Source organism: Vanellus vanellus, assembly GCF_965231255.1.
Source record: "Vanellus vanellus genome assembly, chromosome: 2".
Taxonomy (NCBI): Eukaryota; Metazoa; Chordata; class Aves; order Charadriiformes; family Charadriidae; genus Vanellus; species Vanellus vanellus.
This window is the reverse complement of record NC_138906.1, coordinates 103,483,171-103,502,540: the sequence shown is the minus strand read 5'-3', so window position 1 is coordinate 103,502,540 and position 19,370 is coordinate 103,483,171. Positions and strand designations below refer to the sequence as shown.

The window sequence follows — 19,370 nt, the reverse complement described above, 5'->3', positions numbered from 1 at the left end:
TGGCCAGGTGGGGTCTCACGAGAGCAGAGTAGAGGGGCAGAATCACCTCCCTCGGCCTGCTGGTTATGATTTTTTTGATGCAGCCCAGAACATGTTTGGCTTTCTGGACTGCGAGCACACACTGTTGGCTCATATCCAGCTTTTCATCCACCAGTACCCCAAGTCTTTCTTGGCAGGGCTCTTCTCAATCCCCTCACTGGGGTTTCCCCCGACACAGGTGTAGGACCCTGCACTCGGCTGTGTTCAACCTCATGAGTTTCACATGGATCCACTTCTCAAGCTTGTCCAGGTCCCTCTGGATGGCATCCTGTTTGTCAGGTGTGTCAGTTATTATTTTGTGTGTATATATATGTAAGTATGTATTTGCTCTGGGTTTTGGCATCCAGCTTTGGCCATTTTGAGACAGTATTTAGAGCCAGACTTCTGGTCTAATTCATTGTGGCTTTTCTTACACACACATTTTCCCACTTCTGTTTAGGTTTGAAGAACAGTTATGGTCTAGAAAGCTGATCTGATTATTTCAGTTTTGGCAGTTGGTGAAATAAAAGATCCTACTTCAACTTATAAGTCTTGTCCTGCATATGTCCTTAGACCATCATGGTAAAATACCACCAGATATCCAGTATTGGAGGAATATACCAAGCTTATACTTGATAACAAACTTCATTGATTACTGAATTGAAGAATGCATGGCAACACTCTGAAGAAGCGTCTGTTGGATTTGTAGCATCTGTTGGATTTGTAGATAAACACTATCCTATTTGCAGACTCTTGCAAAGTTTATTGACTGAAATTTATGTTAAAGGCAACAAAACTATGATATGTACGTATATATATCCTTAATATAGGCTTTTTCTAGTTGAATCTTGGCTAGAGGTAGCGTTAATCTGTGAAATAAGAAACCTGTTTGTTCTTTTCTGTTTTTAACAGAACAGTTTATTCTCTTCAGCATTGTTTGAGTAATTTTAATGACTTATTATAAAATTAATTCTATTTTATTGGTTGGGTTTTTTTTGTAGAACTGAATTCCTACAAAAAATGCTGGTGGTGCAGATCTGACCTATGGTAATAGCTTGAAAGAGTATGAATATTTCAGCAAACTGCCTCTTCAGTGGTTCCTCGTTAGCATCTGAAGTGCATGCTGCTGCTGTTAATGGAGACAAGAGTACCCTCCAAAAGCTAATAGCAGGTAAATGTTTTCATTGTAGATTCATTTTGATTACTTCAGAAATGAAGCTTTTTGGTTTTGACTTACTGCTCTGATATTTGAGATACATTTTCATTTCTTGATTATATGGCTTTCTAGAATAAAAGTAGTCATGAAAATAGGACTAATTTTTCTTACTTTTTGTTATCTGTTGCCTTTGATTGGTACTTTTGTGGGAAGTAAAATAGAAAATTGGTAAGTGATACAACCAGAAGAGTTATTGAGGACTCCTTTTTCAGGGAATTTGAAATTCTGGAAAAGTGCTTTTTGGGCCCAAGTCCTAATTTTTGGAAGCATTGCTTTTGTGGGAAATTTGATAAACTTGTTTTTACAGATCATTTATTACAGTTAATGAAGTCTTGTCACAGTGTACTAGTTGTGGACAAAGTGAGCCAGCCCTATTTGTTACTTTGATTCTAATACCCTAACAATGTTTCTCAAGACAAATTAACTGTAAGGAGAAAGTCTGCTCCTATTGAAACTGAAGTAAAAAAAAAATCCCGTCCATTAAAAAGCCCAGGATTTCGCCTTCCCTCTCTGTCCAAAAACTGTATGGCTTTCCAGGCTAGTAGTTTTCAAAAGCAATATATGTTCTGTGTTCCAAAATCAATCTTACATACATTTGGAAGGCTGTCATATGACAGGTGAAGGCTTTGGTTTTCAGAGTTTCTGATTAAATCCAATTCCAGCTGATGCTGTAGAAGTTTTATTTCCTCAGCCTTTTTTGAAAATCCCATTCCTGGAGCTTGGTGAGGGTGAAGGACCATGAAATAAAAAGAAACTTAGTCTGTATTTATGCCATTAACTGCCAGTTTTAATTGGCGTAAAGGATTTAATATTAATCACATTAAACCAACACTCACATTTCTTTATGTATCTTATGCTGACTTGTATTGAAGACAAGGTAGCAAGCTATGTGGAGCTATTGTCTAAGCTGTATAGAAAGCAGTTAATTGTTCTTCTTTACAATGTGTGTCTCATTCTCTCAGAAGACAACTAGAAGTGATTTACCTCAAACAGGAGAAAAAGTTTGAGGGAACTAGCTTCACAGAAGCTCCACTGGTTGAAACAAATATTTTTTTTATTGGGTCTTCAACTTTATTTTGTCATATGATGACTCAAACATACACTGATTGCATTAAATGCTATCTGTTCACTCTTTGTAGAATGTTTTATGAACAACATATGAGCAGTTGATACACAGATGCTTCTAGAAATCTGTGGGATGCAACTACGAAGTAGTTTTAACCACCTGGGTTTTTTTAAGTTCTCTGCCTGCATACGGAGCAGGGAAAAAGTCTGAGATTTCAAATCCTGGTTAGCGATTAGAAGTGACAACAAAGATTGTTTGCTGACTTCGGCATGTTTTTGCTAATCTCACAGCTAAAAGAGGTATTTTGAAAACACAGAGGAATAAGTACTTCTGTGTTCCTGGTACACCTTGTCAAATATACCACAAAACAGCCAGTAGAACCAGGGATGGAAATCACTATTCTTTTAATGGCAATAATGCAGCAACAAAATAAAAATGCTGTGTGTTATTTTTACATGAGAGAGAAGACTACATAATCGTTGCAGCCTTTCCTATAATAGCAAAATTTGGCTTTTCTGCTTTGTCTTGTTTTGACAAGATATGACACAGACCTTACTTTTACTGGGACAGGACCAAAAAAAAAAAGTATTGCCTAGCAGAAGAAGAATGCAGCAGAGTAATATTTTTAGCTGTTTACCAGGCACTGTTGAAAGTATAACTTGATGCCAGAAGTAAATTGAGCAATTGGTGTTACTCACTGAACTTCATGACTGCACTTACCAGCAGCATCTAATTCAGGGCAGTACTTCAGCATTATGTGAGCGTTATGCTGGATTGCTTAATACCATTATTATAACACAGCCAAGCTTTGCATCTTGATTATGTGGCTAGTGGTATATGCAGTAACTTAAAGTTTGATTTTTCCCCTTCTTTTAGGGAGGACATTTTACCCCTAGATTCACTTTTACTTTCCTTTTTGAGTTTTCCCTTTTCGGTTATTAACATACGAGGGGCGTAGCAGCTGGTTAAACAGTCTCTTAGAGCAGCCCCTCTAGCCTGTTTGGTGATTATTCCTTTTCCCATCTGTAGCTTGATGGAGCATGTGTGACTGTATGCAAACATATACATTGTATTTGCATATAATTCATGAGTATGGACAGATGTGTAATCTGCCACCCAGTAGCCTGTGATTTTAAAGGAACATGTGTTTGAAATAATACAGCGTGTTCTGGTTACTGTGTTCCTTTTGACAACCTGTACCGATAAGAGGCATAAAAAGATGAAATCAAAGGTAAGGAGAAAATTTATATAGAGAAAGAGGGCTTTGGAACAAAGTGTCCCTTTATGTTAACCACTACAGATCCTCGATTACAGGACTTCCTAAGCAGGCTATGCGCTTAATAACATAAAGCACCATACCTGCCAAGTGTATAGTGAATAACCAATGCTCTAACAAAGTGTGCTAATTGTTTGCATTGCATGAGTTGCTTAGTACTGTATCACATTGTTTTAGAATTGTATGATCTCAGGCTTTGGGCAATACAGTATTTTCTTTTCTATGTTTTATACAACACTGAACGTGTCTTTAATTAACAGTTCTTCAGTGTTAAAACCCATCTGTATGATTTTAGTCCTAGGCAAAAAGGGAGCAAAAGTTAATTTTGTGTTTGGAGGATCATTTTGCTTTTAATGCATTTATGTAGTGTTTCAGGAAGATGCATCTAATTGTTTTAATTGCTTATAAGCACACAATAATGTGTATAATAGTCATTATACTGAAGTATCAGTTCAGTCCTGCTCCTCATTGTAAAACCCTTATCATGTATCCCTTGCATACAAGTGCTTCTAAAACTCTGACATGATGTCTCATTGTAAATGTTAACTATAAATTCTGGGTCGCAAATATGTAGTTGCATGTTTTTGTTTGATTCTCTGCTGCTTTCTTCCATGGTCTGCAATGTGAGAGGTTGAGTAAAACTCAAATCAGACATTACAAAAGGCAAGATTCTTGCAAGTAACAAGAGAATGTCTGTCTTCTTATCATTAAGCAGAATTCATGTCCTTCTCCTGCCCTTTCTCCTCTTCTGGTTTGAAAAATGAGTAGAAATGTCACAGTCTGATGTGACTGTTTGCACAGGCTGTGAGGAAGTGAAAAGGTATGAATGTGAGAGTTAAATTTCGGAATTGAGCTACTTGATTCCGTGGTGTTTGTGACCTCCATTGGCAACAAGCTTATGAAATGCATAATCTGGGTGTGGTGAGGATGTGGATCCTGAAAGGGGAGGGATCAAACAGACTTCCTTTCTTAGGTGGGGCTGTGGAAGAGGATTTAATTTTGCCATGGCACATTTTAGATACACCAGTATGTGGATGTTTAGAAGACTACCTGTGCTTTCTTGATTGCAGAAGATAATAATTTGCTGCAACTGTGAAGTCCACAAGGTGTTGTGGTTAGTGCATTTCATTGGGTTAGTCGTCCTCAGCATCTGATAGTCAGGTAGTAGCTCCTAGTCCTTGTCCTGTCTCTTACCCTGAGTACAGGGTAAGAGACAATCTTTCAGAGAAACATCCACAGAACTTTGACCATTCTGAGGGCCTTACACAGAGTCCTGTAAGCAAATGAAATCATAACAAAAAGAAACCTACTTTTAGCTGAAGATAGTCTATTTCCCTTAAAAAACAGTGCAGCAGCATCAGGTAAATCACTGGCATCAAGTTTTGAAGGTCTTGCTCATTTTTCACTCAGACTGTATGCAGTCACGTCAACTCTCTGTCGTCAGCTACGTCACTCTTTGGGTGCTGGACATGAAATTAGATGTTTGTTGCTCTACTCAGCTGTGTTGTACTTGAGCTTTAGGCCATTTGTGCTTGTCTTGATCTTACCCATTTCATTCTTTCAGTCTCTACATTCTGTATATCCTCTGACATTATATAACAGAAAGGGAACTTGGAATTTGAGGGAGAGGGACTAGTTTTGCACACTACTGATTTAAGAATACGTCTTATACGAGCATAAGCAATGAGCATGTGTCTTATTGGGAGAAATGCATGTTCATGTATTGCTTTTTAAAAATATATGTGATTGTGTAAGTCCCATAATGTTCAACAAATTTAAGACACTGTTGAGGCTATGTTAGCACTGAACAGTAGAATATGGTTTAGTGATGTCTAAATTACCAGACTGAACTAATACTGGAAGAGCACCTGACTATACTTAGCTAATTAAACAAACTGGCTTGTTGACTGGGAGCAATGCCATGTTAAATTATGCTTTGGACCTCAGTGTCTGTATGTTGCTGAACAGGGCGGCGTGGTTATTCTTCACTGGCTGTGATGTTTCTGCACTGTGCTCTGTTGAAGGGAAAAAGCATTTATTGTTAGCTAAAATACTGAGACGTAAGACATCAACAGTTTCACAAAATATATATGTATAACTTTCAAAATACTTATTTCTAATGGTGTATATAAGAATTATCTTGAAACTCGGTCCAGTTTGCTATGAAATTGTAATGCTGTGAAAGTCTTGCAAATGTTTTTACAAGTTAGGGAAAAAAAAAAAAATTGGATCCCCCTGTGTAACTCCTGTGCTACATCTTGAATTATTTCCTAATGGCCATGAAGTTAATTAAAGTGACATTATTTTTTTCAACATGCTGTTTTCTAAGGCACTTAGTAAATATTACAACTTTTGGCTTTGAGTAGAATTAAAGAACTGTAGGCTTCAGTAATGAAAATAAGATGACACTTAAGTGAATATTTAAAGGATATACATGAGCTTTTTTCTCAAAAAATGTTGATAAAAATTAGAATTTTAACAGCATCAAATATGTATGTAATGTTAGTAAAAGTTATATTACCATTTATTTTTTCACGTCAAAATGTAGTTACATATAATGAGACATAAATAATAATACAAATACCTTTCAACTTAAACAGCTTTTAACTCCCCTTTAGAAGTATATTGCAAATTATTTTTTAAAATTCTTAAAAATTACTTTTAAATGTGCTAGTATAAAATTAAGCTTTTTTGATATCTTTTGTTTGGATGTGAAGAGTAATGAATAAGGTATATCCAATACTTTATCTTTTCTAATTCTAAGCAAAGTTCAGACCAGATTCTTAGGCAGCTTTTATGCTTTTTTTTAGGCAGCTTTTTTTTAGGTCTCACAGGAAAAAAATCGCCTGTATAAATTTACAAATGTAATTTTCTATTATTGGATTTATTATATGATTTTTATTTAGCATAAAAATATACTTTGGTCATTTATTAAATGAAAAAAATCCAAGGCTCAGCTGTTATGCTCATTATGAGGTTTCTAAAGGTAAAAATGAGGAAAAGCTGACAAGGACATGTGCAGTTCCTAGTGGCTTATCTACAAAAGATAGATTCGTAACTATTCTGTATCTTCATTTGTGTAGTAATACAGTAGGAAAAGATAGCATCCTATTCAAACTGGTTGAAGTTGCTTAGAAACCTAGAACAAATGTATATGATTTTCTGCATATGTGGAAGTCTAAAAAAATTAGATGGGAGAACTAGGATGTCATGCTTTAAATGAGGCTGTTGATAATATGGTGAGAATGTAAAATCTGTGGAAGGGAAGGCATCAAAGTGGACAATGTTTTTTTCCGTATACTTTGTATTCTCATATATCAGTGGAAGCCATGTAGGTGGAAGAGTGGAGATACACTTTTAAAAACCACAGCAGAAATCAAGTCTTGGATTCAAATGAGATTAACGAATGACCATATAAAGCAAGCTTAAACACCAAAAAGAACACTTAATGATTGCATTTACAGGTCTAAATAAGAAACTATAGTATTAACATTTTATTACTATCCATCTAACCAGATGATGATATGTTCAACATGCTAAAGGAGATCAGAGAGTTTGAATTAACAGGAAGCACAATAGTAATGAAGATTACTTTCATGTGTTTTGGGTAAATGGCTATTGAGGATATGATCCTGAAATTAAATTGTTGGAAATCATTAATGGGCTGGCAACAGAAATTTCGATGAACCCAGAACGCAACCAGCTCTTGAGTTGCTCTTGACTCCTGTGTAGGACCTGAATCAGTGTTACTATTTTGTGACTCTTGACCAGAGTATACACAGATAAGCAACAACAGCCCGCTATAGTTGTGTACTCTAAAAATGGTCAAGTGCATTAATATGAAAATGCTTGCTAAGAAGAATTTAAAGATTAGTCTAAGGAGCAAACTCCTTGCTTGTATTGTGAAGCAAATGCAAAAGCACTTAACAAAAGCAGAAGTTTAGGAAGGTCAAAGGGAATCAAGTATGGCTAAACAGCAGTGTGAGGGTGGTTATTAAAAGCAAGGTGTTCTTCAAAAAACATAACCTGTGTTTGAGGAAGGTAGATGCAAGTTGGTAAAAGACATTTTTTTTTAGAAATAAATGGCTAGAGGCATAAAAAATAGTTATAAAACTAGTGGATTGTCAAGGTGAGGGGGCAGTCAGAGAAGACTAGGCCATGGGTGAAGAACAAAAATATTTTTTCTATATCTGTGTTCACAGAAGAGCGTGGAAAGCTTCCTCAGTGTTGGGTGGTTTTTTTTTTACAGAGCAGAAAGTTTTCTCAGTGCAAATCACAATTTCTAAGCAGGAGAAGGTATTACAGGGTGAATAATGAGAACGACATAGCATTCACTCAACAGTTTTAAAGGAACGTGGAAATGAAGTGAGTGAGTAAAGGCTTACTCTAACTGGCAATATCCTGCTTAAAAATGTTGCTTTTTGTGAGAGACTTGTTTTTGTGAGAGATTGGTGGGGAATAAATTTTAATCCTTGATATTCCCCTGGATTCACATTTAATCTGCTTGGCTCTTCTGCTAGATGAATCGATAGAAATTACACAGAAGAATACAGTTACTGGATATGGAGATAAGTATAACATGCTGTGGGAGAGTGAAGATTCTGTTTATAAAGGAGAAGCATGCCTCTGCTGGAGTTCTTTTGAAGCATCAACAATCATGCAAGCAAGGGAATATTTAAAAAGAAAAATTATTTTACCTGTTAAAATTCAGTGTTCCCTAAATAAATGTAGATGATGTTGCTGCATGAGAGGTATATTTAGAGTTGGGATGCCTAGGATAGTTGATAGCCATGAATTTAAAGGTGCAAGTTTCTATGTAGTGACATAATAGAAATACAAAACTTTGTAGTAGAGAATGCATAATGATTCAGTTTGCTTGTGGTGTTTTTTTTTTTTACTGTGAATGTTTTGATTTTTTATAGGACCTCAAACTTCTTATTTAGCTTAATTGCTGCCTTACAAACTGTATCAATTCAAGAAAGCTCAAGAAGTATTAGTAGTTTCTGTGTTGTAAGGCACTATGAAATAAATAGTAGTATTGATGTAATATTGACATGTTTATTCTTATTTAAATAAGCATTGCTGTGAGTGCGCTTCGAAACTTGTTTTGGTTACAGTGTTCACAGGTTTCAGAAGGACTATTTGGTTACTTGCTGTTGCTATTTTTTAAAGTAATCTTTGCAGCAAAGATCTGTATAACTATTTAAATGTTATTTATAATTATGCTGCTGTAGAATGTTACTGATGGTAGGTGTATCTTTTGAACTAACGTTTTCCAAATGTAATTTTTTCTGTAAATATAATTTAAAATGTCCTATAAATGTCAGTAAAATCAGGGTAAAAAGTATTAATTTTGAGTTTATCTTATACTCCTTTATTTTGATCACTCTGTTCATTTATAATAAGAAAGTACTACTTTTAATTACAGTACCTTCTTAATAAAAAAAGTATTACTCTTAGATACTCATAGACTTAATTATTTCATGTGATTTTATTATTTTTTTTAGGAAACTCTGAGCTGAAAGATAAAGAGGACCAGTTTGGAAGAACTCCACTTATGTACTGTGTATTGGCTGACAGGCTGGACTGTGCAGAGGCATTGCTGAAGGCTGGAGCCGATGTTAATAGAGCTGATCGTAGCCGAAGAACTGCTCTCCATCTTGCTGCACAAAAGGTAATTACGTTAAAAGTGCTCTGCCATTTTATAAACTTGTGGCATTCAAAACAGGTATAAAGGAGATTTTCTTTTATTGAATAAGCACGTTGTGTCTTTCGAGGCTTTCATTATTTTAGAGGAAAATAATGCTATAATTTTTTAAAAAACTTGGCCCATCCCCAAATAAATCTTTGGAGGGTTGTTTTTTATTTTTTAAAGTTTTTACTCAGTGTATTTGTGGCTGCCTGCAGAGACAGTATAATTCATTGCTGTCTTAAGAACTCTGATTGTCAATGAAAAATAGTCCTTGTCTATTTTGGGATAGCCAGTTCTAAGCAAAGACTAAATTTTGTACACTCTCACACTCCTTAAGAAGTTACTATTAATTTCAGTGGTTATAAGGCCATATACTGTTAATTATTAGTGCCGTGTCTGAGAATTTCAAGTGTATGGAATACCTAATCCTTTCCAGGACTAGGAGGGAAATGCATTACTGTCTGGTTTTCCTTCTACAATTTCAGTCACTAATATTGTCCAATTATGTTGTCCCACTAAAGAGGTGCTAAAGGATGTATTCAACAATAAAATAAAAGGTAATTTAAAGTGTAACTTCAGAGCTGCAATAAATTTTGAGTGTGTTTAGAGCTCAGGAAGATGTCCACAGTTATGCAAGAATGAGCTAACTGCTGACAGCAGAAGAAAAAAATAAAGATAGGTTGGCTAGCTGACCAAGAAGTTTGAGTTCATAAACTGTGAAAAAGATTCCACAGAGAAGATTGAAAACTCAGATTGAAAGGAACAACTTTTTATTTTCTGTTTTACCTTTTATAGTATGTTTAAAACTGTAACTATTCAGAAGTTAAACTTGTTTTGGCTATCTAAGCTGTGTCTTTTGGTACCAGTTAGAGTGCCTGCCATGATTTTTGTAGCAAAGCATTTCTATTCATAATTACTTGTCCCCTATTCATAATCATTCACATTGTTCAGATGTTTTATATACTTTTTAATATACTCTGCATTTTATTTTAGTTTAGTTTACATGAAGGTAGCTATAGTATGGCCACAATATTTAGTAAGGAGGGATATATGCAATTGAATAGAGAACCATTTTGGAAGATTATAGGATGACATTGTTCAGTTACACTTGCAATGGAGTCAATAGGGACCGTGTGGTCTGTGTTACCGCATCTATTATTGGGAATAAAGTTTTCATTTCATATTTTAAATATACAAACTTCTTAGGTAAAAATGTTAGCTATTAAAAACTAGTCTGGCTGTGCTCTTGAAATGTATACAGTAATGCACTACATTACTTGAGTACCATCATTATTAGTACAGTAAGTTATAGTTGAGTTAAAATAGACTAATTCATCTATTTGGTTACATACCACGACACCCTGATGAAATATTTCAGTCATCATCATAACCTTGTCTCTACTGTACCAGCATTAACTTCATATTTCTAAGTGACCACCTTACTGTGAATGTTGTTGTTTCAAATATAGGTATTTCATAAACATAACCATCAGAGACTTACAAAATAGCCCTAAGATACTATACTTGCATGGTGTTCGTACAGGCTTTAGATCTTATGACCTGATAGGCAAATTAACATTTTAATAATATTAAAAACTTAATTTTAAAAGCTACGTTTTCTCTAGGTTTTTAAAATACATTTTAGCGTATTAAAACAATAGAAATTCTTGTTTAAATCTTTGTCTATATGTTTATATTGTGAACATTTCTATTGCAGCTGTTCAAGGCAAGAGATATTTTGCCTTGGCATAATACCCTTTAACTGCATGTGCTCTCCAGTTCCTTTATGTCATGCTGCAATCATGAAAGGGCAGTTTGTACCATACGATACCATCTTAGATGTGTTTTCAGATGACAGTGCAGCTGAAAGAAAAGGTACTGTCTTTACCTCATGCTGTTTTAGCAGAATATTTTATGCAGTCACCCACTTGTTGTGTAATGTCCTAGATAGATGTGATTCACCCCGTAGCCACGTAAGTGCTTGTGCCATCATAGTGCTGGGGTAGCAAAAAGTGGTCAGGAGACAGCCTGCTTTGCCTTTGACTGACTGCTTAGCTGTCCCATAAAACTGCATTCAGTGCCTTCTGAGCAGTTACTCACTATTGATGTCAGCTTACAAAATTAACATTTCATGTGTGTAAAATTTTGTCTTCAGTCTTTCCTTATTAACATTTTAAGATCTGCATTTCTGTCATGAATGATTTCTGCAGAATATATAAAATTAAAATTCAAAACAACTTCATGTTCCGTGCAATTTGGCTGTTTAAATATTAATGTTTTGCATTCTTCTTATTCCTCTCTGATACTTTTGGTTTATGTTGTCCTCTAACGTAAGGGCTAAATTTATTTTTTTCCCCGCAAAGTAAAAAAAAAAAGTTTTCCTCAGTAACCAATACTAAAGTTGACTTTCAGACCCAAAAAAATCCCTGCTGTGAGATCACCTGTTTCCAAAGTTTTATTGTCAATGATGATTAGTCATGAGTCTACATAGTTACCAGGGCCACTTTATAGTTTTTTGTGTTCAAGCTTGTGAGTCAGTCACTCACTTTGCTGCACTTCTTCAAAACAGGTTTACATGACTTTCCATATCTCCATTTGTGTGTGGTCACAGAATGACAGTGCTTGGAGATTTCATATTCCTAAATTGCATTTGAGTTGCATCCTAATTTTCATTTTCTTTGGAGAGAGGTTAAGATTAATGCACAGACCTTTACGTGCAACCAGACAGGAAAGAGAAGACGTTTTTCCACACACACATTCTCAACTAATGTAGATGGTTGTAAAATTAAGTTAGGTTTCCTTAGTAGGAACCTTCCTTTCTAGGTACTAGAATTACTTTTGCCAATTTTTTGCGGTCTTTTGGGAGTGCTTTTGGATCATCAGATCACAGCAGACATCCTAAGGGCTAGAGTTTGTTGCCAGAATATTTGAGTCTCTTTAGGTTGTCATTCTACAGGCTTCCTTTACACGTCCCTCTACAGGTGTTCCTCTGAAACAGTCTTGCAGTTGATTTGACAGAAAATGGTCTCTGCTGTATTTGAGAGCCGTGGAACTGTCTTAGAGGCAAAGAATTTGTGAGAAGATATTCTTCTAATGCCAAACAGAAAGAATGATTTAGCAATCTTAGCCAGAAGGAAGCTGAATGTCTTCATGTGTTTAGATTCAAGATGGTGACTCTCCCATTAGTACTTCTAGTTATTGAAAGAAAAATTGGTTTCATTCTCTGCAGGATGCTTTTTGTCATTTGTCTGTCAGAGAATCTTGGAATACTTCTTTACCTCAGTATCAGCTAAAACTACAGACAGTGTAAACTTCTTGCCTTTCTTTTCTCGCCAGCTTCAAATAACTCTGCTAAGGTATTTGTAGAAATGCCTGTTCATTTGAGGTGAAGCTATTCCTGTTTTTCTGTCTGGAGACTTCATTGAAGGACTAGCTAACTAAAAGGACTGCCAATTCATGTCTTTCAGTCCTAGTAAAATAGTTTGCATGGTTCTTTTTGTCCATGTTATAGAGCAAACATTCAGAAATGTGGCAAGCCCTGAATTCAATCATAAATCATCAGTATCAAGTAAAATGAATTAGGACTCTTAATTGCCTTTCTTCTCTAAGATGGATTTCTGGTTGGATAGAGCTTAAATGAAGAGCTGTAACATTATTCCATTAACAATTACATAACTAGCTTCTGACTACACTGGTGTGATTTACAAACCTGGCTATAGCTGGTGAGTGTGTGTATACATACACATATGTACTTACCAGTAGCAGTCTATTATATTTTATTTTTATTTTTAACTTCCACCTTTCTGCAAGTTTCATACTTCCAGCTATTGTCTGCAGAAGAACAGACAACTTTTGCTCCCCATCATGTTTGTTACAACTGTTGCATAAGGATTTCACTGAGTAAAGCATTTCTTCCAGTCCTCCAAAATGCTAGCAATCACATCCAGTGGTCAAAATTCAAATTCTCATTAGTTAATGATACAGAGGTTCTTCCTAAATTACAGGTAAAAATTATAGAATTACCCATATGGTCACACAAAACATTATCTGATATGATAGAGTCTCAGTACTTCCTTAATCCTTCATCTTTTCCTCATGGCATCTCTAACTCCTTTTTAAGTAGTTACTTTATTATTTGCTGTTGTGTAGTTGATCTTCTCCTAGGTATTCTGGTGCACACAAGTGCTTTTGCTTGTTGTTCGACAAGTGTCCTAGAAGCCATCTTTCAGAACTTTCGAGTTGTCAAAAACAGCTCTATTTTGCTTTGGATATCAATAAACAGTATCAAAATTTCTGCACTTGATATAAATGCTGTTCATAGTCTATCAAAAAATTTTCTGATGGCATAGCTACACAGACTGACCCATGCTATTTCATGTTCTTTCAGTTCCAAGGGTTTCAACATAGGTAAAATGTGAAGGTGATCTGATGATTTCAATAACCCTATCTAATGTGGTTTTAATACTTAGGTCATCTTTACCAATCAGTGAGGAAACTGAGGTCTCAACTCAAAGTCACTATGTCATTCTGGTCTTCCTGTGCTTCATCCAAATGGCTTTTGTCACTGGAGCATGTCTATAATGCAGTAGTTACCTGGAAAGATGTATCAGGTTCTCAACAAAATGTTCTTGTAATCTCTTTGTCTCAGACTTCATTAATGTCATTCTGGAAGTAAGGGTTAGGATATTCCCTTACTTAGTGGTCCACCTAGCCACCTTTCTTTGATAGCAGATTAAGAGTAAGTGATCCCACACCTTTCTTTGTAGAAAGTTCCTGAAGTTACTAAGGTAGGATCAGAAGTTTCAGCTCTTAATACTACTGGAAATAGCAATGCTTTTTGAAAACAACTGTGGTTACACATTGATATGATAACCTTTGCTGAGTGATTGCTTAATGATAATAATTATGTTCTTAATGATAAGTCTATTTGGTGATAGACATCCTTTGTATTCCAGCTTTTAAGCTTTACACATCTGCTGGTCTGGAAAAGATTCTTAGCACAAATAAAGAGCTAGAAAGTTAAACTCTTTGCTTAAATGTAACAGAAATATCTTTTTCTCTTGATGGAAAATATTTAAAATTTACCATAATGCCATATGAGACAATTGGGTGAGAATAATCTCAAGTAACTGTAGAAATTTACGTTGTGGACATCTAAATCTGAGCTAGTCATCTAGATCGCTTTTGACGTTAATGCACTTTAGGGTGCAGTTCATTCACCGTAAAGTACTGACTAGCTAAGGCATTCTTTTAAGCCTCTGACTAATCTAGTTTTTGATGTTGTTGTCTAAATTGTGACAAATGAATATCACCCAGGTCATAAATTTTTTAGCAAGTCATCTCTTTCAAATCTTCATTGACATGATCTTTTGTGGTATCTGTCTTCTTCATCAGCTTTATAATGGAGGTGTTTCAGTCTTTGTAGGTAGAAGGCCATGTCAATGAAGTTACCTGTTTTATCTTCTTGGATTTTCTTCTGTTCCACTATAAAGGTAGAATGTTTTGGTCTCGTTAAAATGGACAGATCTCCCAATCAATTTTGAAAGGGTGCGCACCCTTAAAAAAAAGGAGAGATGAAGTCAACTTTAGAAAATTTAAATTAAAAATCAGTCAAACAAAAAAGACCCTCAGTACCCAAACCCACCAGAAAATTATACAAATTAATGCAGGAGTTCACCTGTGAAGATTGCCATAGGAATTTGAGGACAGTTGTGACTTAATGAACATGGATGTAATTTACTGGGAGCTGAAACAGTGACTGATTGCAACAGAAGTAAAATCATTAACATAATTTGCCAGTGATTTCACACTGAGGAGTTGTATTATTATGTGGATACAGATCATTTAAGCTTGTAGAACATAGATTATTGTGAAATAAACGTGGTGTGGAGACAGATATGAGTACTGGGATTGCAGTTTAACTACAGACATTCATTTTCACTTGTAAGCATTCTGGTAGCAATTTGCTTCTAGTCCTAAATTGCAACTTGCCTAAACATCTGCATGTGATAATTCTGAACGGAAATGTTTCCATATAGCCAAATTACCTGTATATGATTTTTTCATTTATCTTCCATTAAATAATTCCAGTTTAATATAAGGAAAAAAACAGGCCTGTTTCTCTCAGAATTTTTCACAGAGGATGCTCACTTATTAGCAATCTGTTTACTCTGGGTAAGTAACTATCTCTATGAATTCCCCAAGCACAGCCTTTTCTGTTAACAGGGATAGAAGAAACAATTCAACAGTTCTGTTGTTGGATACTAATAATATGCACTTAAAATAATCTATCAGGATGCTTACCTGTCAGGAGGATATTAATTTTGGCTTCAGGAAGATTAATACAACCCTAGTGGGAAAATGTGGCTTTTGTTACCTAGAAGCATTAAATATTCCGTAGGTTGTATTAATTCTTTGCTGACACAGTTATTGATAAATAACAGTACATCCAGGATGCAGATAGGAATTATGTGTAAAGCAGGAGGGTATATTTTAATGCTCTTTAATTGTAATTTTTCTTAAACTAGAAAAAATGGTTCTTCCTGTGTACTCACCAGTAACTGTACAAGTAGCCAGTGGCAAGGATAAGACATGGCAGAAAATTAGAAACAGAAAGTAGTCTTTAGTTCACTTATTTTATGAAAGTTTATTCCCCAGTCTTATCTGATGGGTACAGTCAAGGTAGTCCAAGAGCCCCCAAACTGGAATGTTATTTCCCCTTTCTTGTCCGAGTAAAAGATGCTTGTATTAAAAGCTCCTAAATGAAACTTGTCTGGGAGCAAGCTTATACGTTTTTCCCTCACTACCTTTTTCAAAAAGTATTTCCTGGTGCTATAGTCTCTCAAATCATTCACAAGGCATTATTTGAACTGCATAAAAGAGCACGTCACGTGCATTTCTAACTTTCTTTTCTAATCTATATAATGAAAATAAATAATCACGGTGTCTTTCAGAGATGATGGTGTTAGTTCACGTTCTTTTTTTCCTAGGCTAGTAATGTTTTGTGATGGTCTCTTTTAAGTGAGAGCTTGCAATGAGTAATATTAATTTTGTGTGTATGGGTTCATGAAGTATGAATGAGATTTACGTTCATTCTGTCATACTTTCATATGAACATAGATTTTAACTAAATGGGGAAAAATCTGAGCAAACCAAGGTGTGTGAAATGGGAATTCTGGCCAACCAACCAGAAGAGGTGATTTTTTTACAGGCAGGACTAAGTTTCCTCTGTGTTTAATTAAGCCACAGACAATAACTGTGATACAAATGTTTTCTTTATTTCCCTAAACAAAGGGTTCTCTCTAGTGAATACAGCCTGGAGATGCTCAAGGGCAGAAGGCACAGTTCCTTGTATGTAATTTGTATTTATTACAGATAAGCTGATCTCGCTACCAAAGGGTTGATCCTGCCTGTGGCCTTCCCCTGACCCCTTTTCACAACTGCTGAACTGCTTACTGTTCAGTGAGTTGGCAGAAAATGAACTCTACAAAATAACGATTCGTTTTCTGCCTGTTTAGCAAAAGTCTTCATGCTCCCAAATGTTTTTCACTATTGGTTGTGCTGATGCTACTGTTAATCTGTGCTGTAAGCCTAACTGAAATGGTTAAAAATACCTACAGGAAAAGTTTAGGAAGAAAAAACTCACATTGTTACAGGGAACTGATTTACAATATGGTCCCCCAGAAAGTTGTGCTGATGCTGCTGAGGAAGAATAATACAGCAACCAGAGACCATGCAGGGCTGGAACTTCCTAAATGAACCCTGACATCATGAAAAATATTCTTAAAACCTTAGATAAGAATTTAGCAGCATTCCATTTCGGTTGAGGGGAGGATAAGAGAACCCTTTTGAAAGTTGTTTTTGTGTGATGAATAGCAGCTGTGGCTTGCTTTCAGGATCTTGTATGTCTCTAATTCTGCTACAGACTGTTCTTTAGATTTTGTTAGTACTTCCATTTACCTCTGCATTAACCTGCCTTGATTTAGCGATCAGTGAGCAAAATATTAAAGTATGAAATGGTGATCTTGAAATCAAAGTATTGGTCTCCTCTTATGAAACTCAGCATTCTAACATAGCTCCAGGGCATCTTAAATTTCACTGTCCACTGAAATGTGCAGGGTGGCTTGGAACATGTTCATACACAAAAAATAATACAAGATGGAAGCATCTTGTGGAGACCAGTGCTAGGTAAGCCCTTTTGCATATAGCTAGAGAGATAAATGACTGGTCTGAAAATGTTCTGGGAAATCAAGCAACACTAGGTATTAGAAGAATGGTCAGAACACTGCCTTGTATATTATTCAACTTCAGAAATTCTGTATCTTCATTCATTAGTGCATCACAGATGTGAAGGACTGGGAAGGCTTTCCAAATCAGTTATAGTAAAAGTTATAGAGCAGCATAGTTGAGGCCAATTGGACCCCAGCTTCCTATGGGTACTTTAGCTTTCTGTAAAAGCTTGACAACAGTTTTGTTGGTATGGAGAGCTTGATTTGAGCATTATTTGCAAGATGAATAAATGGTTCTAATATTTTCAGGCAATGTATTTTCAGCTTACGTGCTTTGTCGTTCGTTGTAACAAGGTAAAAGCATGCACATTGTTGGCTGCACATTAAGTGTTAAGTCACTATAGTGGTATCCAGCAGTCATCTGTCTCTACTGTCAAACTGTGGGTTAAAATCTGACCAGTTCTCTTGTCTGCAGAAGAGAAAACTAGAAACTGTTTTACAAATCAGGTTTCAGTTGCACAGCAGCTACCAAGGCATCCGATTTCTCACTGCTTTAATGTTAGTATAAAAACCGTTTAAGACGAGTTTATGGAAAAATTTACATGCCAAAGTAGCTCTTTTGACTTCAAGATCAGAATTTCAGAGTAGCTAAAGATCAGACTCCGTCTCTATACAGACTGCATTGATAAATATGGTATGAATGTCTGTAGGCTATGGCCCGTGTAAAATTAACTCTCTTAAATTATTTTAGTAAGTGTTGGTTACTCAACTTGCTTATTCCTATAAACTATGTTTGAAAATATTGCTCGCAATTTGTGACTACCTCCCTGAATAAACCTACTTTGCAGCAGTCATTTTGAGCGTCAAGGGAATTATCGCATGACTAAACAAAAAATGTACTGTCTGTCATTGTCTTTGGATAGGACTGGATTGTGAAAGAGAACAAATAAAGCTGGCTGAGGCACTAAAATACATTATATTATAAATATCTGACAGGTTGGCTCTATAACCTGCTGTAGACAGAATGCTTCGATCTACTTCCGTTTTTAATAGCAAAAATACTATTTTTCCCCATTTAGAATAGTAGAAGTGAAAGCTGAAGATGGATGGGGGAGGTTTGAAGAGGGGATTTGCAGCAGGAGCACTTGTGGTGTATTTAGGCAAATACTATATAGTAGAGTATATTTGTGTGGAAAGGGATGGACCAGACTAAGCGTAGTGGCTTCTCTTTTACATGCATATAAAGTAGTGATCTCCAGTTGCCTGGGGCAGTTGATGACTGGCAGCTGTCATTGTAGTATCCATATTTTGAAGGATTTTATTTTAATTGTGAGAGTTACAAACCTAATATAAAAGTAGAACAAAGAATAAATACATTGAAGGGTTTTGTGAAGATGAATGGGTTCACTATTGCTACGTGTAAAGGGTATTCAGATATGATTTTACGGGAGGCACGTCTCCTGGGACGCAACCTGAAAAACATAGCAGTATATGATTTCTGATTCTGACTTATAACGATGGAAAATGTTCACGCTTATCAAGAATAGCGATCATACACCAAATATTATAGATAAGTATTGCAGAAGAAAACTCAGGAATAATGATGGGGGAGCCAGCTCATCAGGTTAAGAAGTCTAATACTTATATAAAAGACATTTAGAGATTTTTCTGATATGATTAGAAATGAAGACTAGTCATTTTTCTTCATGACTTGGCACCAGCTAGTCCTCTAGTATAACATCCCAAATCCGAAATTAGAATATTTTTAATGAGCTAGGTAAAACCAAATGGTGAGTGTGATATGTATTCTTTTCCTATGTAAACAAGGTATGTGTTAAAAAGAATGAGAATCTGCTAAATAAGAACAAACCATA

At 35.6% G+C, this 19,370-nt stretch overlaps 1 protein-coding gene across 1 annotated transcript in view; it reads left to right on the top strand.

Moving 5' to 3' along the window:
* Positions 1-1,027: 1,027 nt before the first annotated feature.
* The window catches only part of INVS (inversin), a 99,827-nt gene continuing 81,484 nt past the window's right edge, over positions 1,028-19,370 (top strand). The window contains exons 1-2 of the mRNA XM_082499326.1: positions 1,028-1,189; positions 9,084-9,250. Coding sequence (XP_082355452.1) covers positions 1,084-1,189; positions 9,084-9,250 — 273 coding nt within the window. The 5' untranslated portion in view covers positions 1,028-1,083. The remainder of the gene's footprint in view (positions 1,190-9,083; positions 9,251-19,370) is intronic.